Raw genomic sequence first — 8,796 nt, forward strand, 5'->3', positions numbered from 1 at the left:
CTCTCACCTTTTCATTTTAGCATCTCATGGTCATGTGTGCCTGTCCTCACAGTCACCCATCAGGACAGGGAGATGGTGCCACCCCTGCCTAGCAGAGGGACTTGGAGGCGGGCACCAGAGTTCTTCTCTGACCCTAAATCCAAAACTGGCCAAAAGCTTCAGCTGTCAGCTGGTGAGACCCTGGCGTGATGCCAAAGGGCCCACACGTGGCAGAAGGTGGTACACGTGCAGCATCCCAGCCTGTCTCATGGGACTCGCCATGCTGTAGGTGCCTCATGGTGCATGGTGGGTCGTACACCAGCTGCTGCGTGGTGGTGGTTTAATAGCTGCACTACTTGTCTCGCTATACCTGGGAGACCTTCTGGGGGGATGCGAGAGGAGCATATTTCCCTCCAGAGACGACTGCAGTCAGTGTTTTCCACGTAAAGATCTCTGCTTTCATCGCAGGTGGAAGACAGCATGATGGATGTGTACGATCTTGTGTACGAGGAGGTGAGGAGGAACGCCTCCAGCTTCAGAAGGCACGAGCTGACTGCCATCCACGAAGCAGTAAGTTGTCTTTCAGACTTAGCAGAAAACCTTGCCCTGGGCTATATTCCCGATGGTTTCGGCAGACTGGGGCTGCTGCCTGTGCCGTGCCTCATGGATGCTGCAGTGCGCTTTTCCCTTGGGAACCAAATCCTCCAGCCTGCTGTGAATTCTGCTCCTCCTTCCTACTCTTCCTTTCCCAGGTTTGACCAACCAGATTATCAACAGGAGGAAAGGGCCGCCTATCTGAACATCACTCTGGTGCGAGATTTTCAAAGCCTCCACGCTGTAGCTGATATGTATATATTGTGTGTCTTGGCAGGCCCTCTGCCATACTCCATATCTGTCGTATGAAGAAGTGGATACAAAACCCCCTGGTGTCACAGGTCAGGTAGAGTGAGCGGGGGAATTCCACGTTGTCCAGCAGAAGTATTTGAACTCGGTTATTTCTGTTTACCCTTGAGCTTATGGCTGAGTATGTGGCCTCTTGCGACGCTGGAGGCTGCTGGGAAGCTCCCCAAAACCACCACCCAGGATGCGGTTGGTGCAGGGGACTTCCCTGCAGCTCAGTAGGTGGGCAAGGGTGGTTGCCCAGAGAGCAAGGAGGACACTTGACCTCAAAGCCGTCAGAGATGAGTGAGGATGTGCCCCGTGGCGGGTAATTCCTGAGTCCCCACTGAGTAAAAGGAGATGCCGTCTCCTTGCGCAGCAGGACCTCTTTGGGTAATGAGTTCATGGCATGCAGCAGGGCTGGATGAGAAGGTCAGCTTTGCTCGCTTGTTTCCAACCACCTCCCATGCAGCTCCCTTTATCCTTCTGTGTTTTCTTAAATCATCATAACAAATACTTTATGAAGCTGTTTTCATCCTTGCTTCTTAAAACACAGAAAAGGACAAATGTTTCTCATTGCAACAATGGTGGTGGCCCTCAGAGACATGATCAGGCGTGGCGGTGCTTGCTCTGCAGTCTTGTGGAGCAGCACACCCAGAGTGCCCCTTGCAAGAAGAACCAGACACAATGGCCACTTCATCAATTGCTTATTTTAGCCACTTTAATTGACGGAGAAACAGTCCTTCTAGTCCTACTTTTTTTTCTCCTTCTGCTAATGCTCCAAGCCGGCCAGTTCTCCTGGCTGTAGGAAACCAGCTCCACAGTGGGAGTTGCCAGGACACTCTCCTGTTACGGTTTGAGCAAACCCATAGCAATTTGTTGTCATTTAGACAATTATTCTATCACCCAATGACTCCTCCCCACCTGGAAAGGGGAACTGGGGAAAGCAAGGAAACACAAGGGTTGAAATATAGATAAATTTAATAGGGTAAGACTAAACAATTAACAATAATACTAAAGAACCAGTATTAATTCTGATACTAATATAAGATATACAAGAATTACACTCAGCCAATTATATCCATAGGAAGGTGTGTGCTTCCAGCAGTGGACAGTAAATGTCAGACACTGGGAGCGCAATGGCTTTGGGAGGAAGGGAAGGGCTCAGGAGTCCGGCACTGGGGCAAGGAGTTTCTCTGGACTGCCGCCATCAAGGGGGAGAGAAACTACGCAGCAAACTTTCTAGTTTATATCAAATGTGACGTTCATGGTATGAAATAATTCTGTTGGCCAGCCTGGGTCAAATGCTCAGGCCTCGCTCCTCCTCATCCCTGCACCTGGCAAGGCTTGAAAACACTGAGACCTTGAATCCCACATAGCCTAGCTGGCTATAAAGTAAATATTTTCCTGAGTTCAGACACTAGAGTCTTCTAAAAGTACAGTCTTCCACAGCATTAGAAGAGGGAATTAGTCCTGTGTCGCTCAACCCAGGACACCTCCTCAGCCCGTAACAAGTGCTGGCAACATGAGTCTGTGCATCCCTTGGTCTTCCAGAGCAGCCATTGTGAGAGCTGGTGTGACCGTCGAGAGAGGGCTTGGCAGCAGTCCTGGAGGAGCACAGGCACTTTTGGGGCCAGATCCATCCGCATCCTCTGAATTTAACCTCTACTGCTGCAGCTGTTGGTGGCATACCTCCGTGCTTTGCTCCTGGCAGCCCTGGTTGTGCGGCCCTGCCTGGGGCGGCAGGGAGGAAGGCTGGCCCATCGCTGGCATCTCCTGCCGCAGCAGCTGACGGCGAGGGGAGAGCCCTGGCCAGCAGCTGGCAGACCTCTCCCTCTCTTCCAGTTCCTGTGCTGCGGGAAGCACTCTCCATTTGGGGACACAGCCAATGTTGAGACCAAGACGTGCCCATCCAGCCAGGTGCGCGATGTGGGACAGGTAAGGGAAAGGTTTTTTGCACCCCGCAGTAGGGTTGTGCCACTACTTGCTGTTAAAGGCTCACTGGTGCTTAAGCGTTAATGAGAATTGTGGCTTTTTCATAGTTTGGGGTTGCTATGGTTTGGGGTTTGTTTTGCTGGGGAGTTGTTGTGTCTATAAGGAGGAACCTCACCCGCTGGAGGAGCCCCGGTGGATCAGCAGGTCTCAGACCTGCAGTTATGGTTTCCTTTTTCCAGCTCTAGAAAGCCTTCAAAATGCTTGTGTTTGCAGCCTGTCGCTCCCCTCCGGCTTCCTCCTCGTTTCCTGCCTCTGCAGAGAAGTGTGAGGTATCACGAGCATACGTCTGAGCTCAAAAGAACTGTTGGACTTTTCCACACGACGCTAGCTTCTGAGGCTAAAATGGTGTCCCACTAACAGCAAATGTGGAATTTGCTGTAATACCGTTCTACCAGGGCACTAACTAGGTATTAAAATGAGAAAGTCACGAAGCAGGGTGATGGCGCCCAACAGTAGCTTCATCAAGTACACTTCGTTCCTCCTTGTTGCAGTGTCTCAGCGAGGCTGATGGAGAAGCCACCAGTATTAGACTGCCTCTGCGCTGCAGCTGCAATGCGGACTTCATGCTCTCTGGGCAAATCTATTGTATGATTGTTTTTCTTCCACTGGAGTAGCCAAATCAGCTGAAGTAGCTAAAGCCGCCAGCGTCATTATGTCGTCCCTAGGAAAAACAAACCCGCATTGCTACAGCTATACGCAAACGTTGTTAGGCGAAGATGTCGAGCACTCGCAGGATGCTGTGGTGCGCAGGCACGCGTCAGCCCGCGGGGCAGCGTTTCAAAGCGCCACTGCCGGGAACGTCCCATCTCGAAGCAGGGTCGAGCTCAGCTCAAAGGGCAGGAAAGGAGAGGAAAGGAGAACAGAGAGAGAAACTGGGCACCGTAGGGGTGATTCTGTTCCTCCCATACTAATGGTTTGTGTTTCCTCCGGTGGCGAGCCGGGGGAGGCGGGTAGGAGGATGCATTTTGCAAGCCGGGGAGGTCGGAGTTTGGTAGCTGCGCTACGTTCGCTCTTGGCTTTGAGTGCTCTCACCTCGCTCTGCAAATCACTTCATCAAGGGCATGCTCTTGCATTTTTTGAAACGGCTCTCTTGGCCAACACCTCCTGGATTCTCCTGGGGCCGCTGGCATGCTTAAGGCTAATGTATATTAATGCTTGCAACACCTTGTAAAACTGAGCTGTTCATTAGTATCTCTGGGGAACGTATTTAGCATTATGGTGTGCTCGGCTTTTCCATCTTTTCATTTCCCTTTTTCCATTTTCCAGTGGGTGGAAAGGAAAAAAGCTTGTGTGTGACCACACTTACCTGTGCGCACACGTATCCTCCCCAGCCGGAAGCACATCACACCGAGAAAATCATAGGTGTATTGTAGTTGCAGAAAATATACTGCAGGTGTTTATCTTCAGTAAAAAGGAGAGCTGGCCACAGAGCAGCCCAGCCGTGCAATGCTGCAGCCCCCTCTTGCCTCCCTTTCTATCTGGGGTTGTGGCAAGTGCTGCTGTGGGGACGAAGCCCGCCACCGAGCTGCTCCCGTGCTGCAAGGGGTGTCTCTCTCCTCCAGGACTGCCTGCAAGAGATCCGGGACTTCCTGAAGAAGCACATGGATTTCGTCTCCACGCTGCTGGGCATCGCCATCGTCTTCACGGTAGCTATGTCTGTTCCTTCACATTTTGGCCCCGAGAGGCAGGCTCCTAAATTAGCCCCCAGAAGCTGGGATTTCAGATAAGTTTGGATACTGGCAGCAGAGAATGAAGCGGTAGTAGACTCCACCATGGAAATTAAGAAAGGGCCAGGACCTGTCTTGGCCAGACTGGTGGCTGGAGGGGTTTTTCTGCTCCTGCATGGTTTTTCTGCCCAAACTAGGCAGGGCAGCGGGGAGCTGCGGGAGCGGGTCTGCGGCATCTCATCTGCCCAGGCATCTTCTCCTGCAAGGGACAGGCCATGTCGCCTGGCGCAGGGCTTGTGGACCTGGTGGGAGGCCGGCAGCAATTGTGGAAAAGGATATGCAGTAAAAGCTCTGTATTTTAGGAAACTTGCTGCCTCTCCTTGCCCACCACTCGCTGGCTGCCTCCCAGCTCAGCCTGGGAAGCCCCTTTGTGTGGCCAGAGCTAGAAGGTCTTGAAAGCTACTGAGTACCAGCAGTGGAGCTGGAGAGCTGTGCAGAAAGGGAAGGTCTCAACCTATTAATGACCGCTAATGAACCCAGTAAGGTGCATCTCAGGCAGTGGGTAGGTGAAGCACGGGCTCATGAGGAGCAGGATGCAAAGGAGAGGAGCAGAGCATGTTGCCTGGGCTCCCAGATGCTGTCTTTGAAGGAGGATCCTGCAGAGGAGGGGTAGGATCATCTTCTTGGGTAGAAAGGGTCTGTACTGAATTTATGAGTCTCGTCTGGGGGAGGACAAAAGAAAAAATGAAATGCCGAGAGCGGAGTGTGTCCTTCAGCAGTGAGGGGGCCCAGTGGCAGCATGGGGACGGTCCCTTTGGAGCTGAAGAGCACCACTAATTAAATCAAAGCTTTCTCGTATTCCCGCCCACTGATTGGCAGAGGTGTGTCACTGTAATTGCCTCTACATGAGGGCCCTACATGTGTGGTGAAGCGTGCCAGAAAAGAGCACGTGCCAGGAGACTCTTTGCTTCAGCACGAAGGGAGGTTTGGCGTTTGCTGCAATATCTCCGTGCTGCTCCCCAGCTGGGGCGACCTTTCCAGACTGAACGTGTGTTTGGAGATTGTTTTGCTACTTGTGTCTGCCTTGGCACAACTATGGGGTTAAAAGACCCTTCTCCATTTAAATAAAACCCAGAGGAGCAAACGCTTCGGTATTTTTTGCTGCTAGTAGTAAATTAGGAAAACCATCGGGTACAGCTGGGGAGCTATAAAAGTAAAGTCATGTGTGAGTATTTGGTGTCGCTTTCTAATTTTTCTCAGGTATAGGAAGAATTTCACTGCAGCTATATTCAGACAAAAGCGGGAGTGCTTTTATGCTATATATCTTTTTTCACAGCTTGATGCTCTAGCCAGATAAGGCGGCTATCTTTGAAGCGTGTGCGAGAGGAAGGCTCTCCGCGCGGTTCGCTATTGTGATGGCAGGATGCAAAGGAAGCGTGTGAGGAGGGCTATAGCCGCTCTGATGTCACCATCCCTCGGCCAACAACGCACACGTGCCCCCAGGTCAAGCTGCAGGCAAAGGTGCTTGCACGTTAAGGCAGACTTTTAGGAAAGAGCATGTTGTTGCAGCCCTCGCTATCCTCCCCATAGCAGCCTTACCTTCGTTATCTTGCCTGTATAAATGCTCATGTGTGATATCCCGGGCAGAATATGACAATACAGAGGAAGAATACTGTCCTCTGCATTCACAACCGTGCACGTGCATGGGGCGGGGTTTGGGTTTTTTTAGGGTCTTTTTTTGTTTTGTTGGGCTTTTTACTCCAAACAATACGTGAGGTCTGTTGTTTGTGGGTTTTTTCCTCCCTGTGTTATCTTTACAAAGGGCTATTATTATGAGAGAGATGTTTGTTTGCATAGAAGAATGTTTTGTGGCAGAAATTTGAAATCTGAATTTCCTGGTCTCATCTCACTTCTTGGTATTTTTAGGAGGGGGTTTGAGCCGTACAGTGCTAATTCCAATCGGATGCTTTAACCACGCGTTGAGGGTTTTTTCTTCTCCCATGTTGGAACTGATGCTCATCATTTTACTGGAAAACAGCTCTTTTAAGAAAAATGTGACATGCTGATATATAAATTCAGAAGTGCCAAGTGGACTAACAGGCAGCATTTACGATCATTTATTTTCACAGATGGAGCATCATGATCAGTTCGGCATTTAATTGTGTGCCCATCTCATTTATTTCCTGTTAGGTTTACGGGATGATCCTGACTTCATTCCTCTGGTTCTCCATCCACTTCAGCAGCAACCTGGACCGGAAAGGCAAATACATCCTGCGAGAGAGGTAGAAACGCACCACCTGGGCATCCCTACCAGGTAGAGCCAGCTCTTGGCGCAGGGAAGATGTCTGAAGTCACCCACAAAATCCCCCGGGAAGGCGTTGCATGGGGTCAGATGGCGGGACATGTGTCACGTGTTTCCCCTTTGGAAAAGGACTGAGACACGCACCTGGGCTCGGAGATGCGGATCTCCTCGCTGGGGGACGTAGGGGCTGTAGCTCCACAAGCAGCACGCCAAGAGCCACTTAGGACAAAAATGGAGAGAAAAGCCCAGCACAAATCTCAGCGTTGAACCAAATTTCTCTTGCACTGCCATCTGAGCAGTTCTCTGTGACCCCCAGAGATGCAACATTTCTAGGAAGGTGGCTTTGGATCACAGCCCGGGACCGATCTCTTGCTATCAGCAAATCCATGGACGCAAAGTGTGTCATTGCTGATAGGAGATGTGCTCTCCTAGCCTGGACACTCGTAGTGATTGACTTTGGGCACGTCTCTGATCATCCTCAAGTATGTAGGCATCCAATCACCGTCAACTGTTATGCCCCTGTTTCCAAATATTGCCACATTTACAGAGCTTTTTGGTAGAGATCAGGAAAAAAAAAATAATCAGAAAGCAGTGCATTGCTTTGAAGCAAATGACCAGCATAAGGACATATCCCTCTCTTATTCCTCCTTGCTAATGCCATACACTGTTATTTTTTAATTCCTAAGATTTAGTCAGCCTCCTAGAGCTCGATGCCACACTGTTTTCACAGGGGCTTGTTCCACTTCCAGCTTTATCTAGCTGTTTATCTCGCTTCACTAGCCCACCGCGCTGCTGTGCAATACAAAAGGACTTTGATATTACACATACACGCCGGCCTGAAGTTTAAATCTATAAGAGAACAGGACTGATCTCCAGCCAGGTCAAACAATACAAAGTCCAACTCTACATCCTCTTTACATCACCTTATCGATAATAAACAGAAATTTAAAAAGCCTCAATCAACTGAAGCGCTCGGCTCAGTCTCGCTCAAAGGAGGGCTCCCTGGTGTGCTCTGCCCTCGTTGCAAGGAGGCAGAGCTGCTTCTGAGCTGAAACCCGTCATTGCAATGGATTTAGCACCTGCTGGAAAACCGGCTGTAAACTACGTGGCGATGTGAAATGTCTGTTGAACCAACAACAGCTTTCACTCCTCTCCTCCGGTGTGGCTTTTAGCCACAAAAAGCAATACGTAGCAATTGTTTATTGAGATGAATGTGGAACCCCCCGTGCTGATGTTCAGGATGGGTCCTGCCCCTCAGGCAGGGGCTGTTACACGTGCAAGAACAGCAGTACAGCCCACAGCTCCTTGTTAGCGTTTTAACACGGCTGCAAATCTCTTGTGTTGGAAAGAACTTTGTTGTGGGGCGTGGAAAGGGCTATTGCTCCTCATCCCGCTCCCTTGGAACCAGCGGAGCTTCACCATTGACTTCACTGGAAGCCGGATCAAGTTCAAACCGCTCCAGAGTATTACTCGAGCTACCTCCTGGCAGTCACCAACACACCCCGGTCTAGCAGGGATTTAGCGGTGACATGTGTTTGCCGACATACCCACTTTGTAGCAGTGGGGAAAGACTCGCTTGTGTGTATATATGTACTATTAAGTATATTGCTCTCTGGAGAAAGACAATCTCCCTTGTGAGCTCCAGCTGCTATTGTCCAGGCCACTGCTATTGTTATTCCTCAGGCCAGCTGGCAGCTCGTGTGACTCATGGTTGTTTCAATAAAGATGAATTTCTTGCAAAAGGCCATCATTCCTTCTCTTTTTCTGCCGTGCACGAGGCTGCTTGCATTGCTCGGGGGGTTGCGTCATGGAGAACCCTCAGTAATTCTTTCAGTGCTGGGAAGAGACGTTCCCCAGACAGCTGGGATTCGCCTGTCCCGGCAGCCAGCGTGCCTTAGCACCCAAGAAGGAAAGGATGGCGTTGGTCCTTTGGAGGAAAAGGAGCTGCACATCAGACTCATCCTACCCTCAGCC

General features: G+C 50.5%; 1 protein-coding gene across 13 annotated transcripts in view; it reads left to right on the plus strand.

Annotated features, from left to right (window-relative positions):
• The window catches only part of TSPAN32 (tetraspanin 32), a 32,925-nt gene extending 24,358 nt beyond the window's left edge, over positions 1 to 8,567 (plus strand). For 4 of the 13 annotated variants that reach the window (XR_012586816.1, XM_074585708.1, XM_074585706.1 and 1 more), the window contains 4 exons: positions 448 to 549; positions 2,704 to 2,796; positions 4,416 to 4,499; positions 6,711 to 8,567. Coding sequence is in view for 8 of the 13 variants with exons in the window: in XM_074585708.1 (XP_074441809.1) it covers positions 448 to 549; positions 2,704 to 2,796; positions 4,416 to 4,499; positions 6,711 to 6,806 (375 nt within the window). In the remaining 5 variants the exon portion in view is untranslated. Of the gene's footprint in view, positions 1 to 447; positions 550 to 731; positions 1,057 to 2,703; positions 2,797 to 4,119; positions 4,560 to 6,710 lie in introns of those variants that run through there. The other 9 variants (XR_012586818.1, XM_074585707.1, XR_012586817.1 and 6 more) reach the window with 7 other exon arrangements.
• Positions 8,568 to 8,796: the final 229 nt, after the last annotated feature.

This window comes from Larus michahellis, chromosome 4, assembly GCF_964199755.1.
Source record: "Larus michahellis chromosome 4, bLarMic1.1, whole genome shotgun sequence".
Lineage (NCBI taxonomy): Eukaryota > Metazoa > Chordata > Aves > Charadriiformes > Laridae > Larus > Larus michahellis.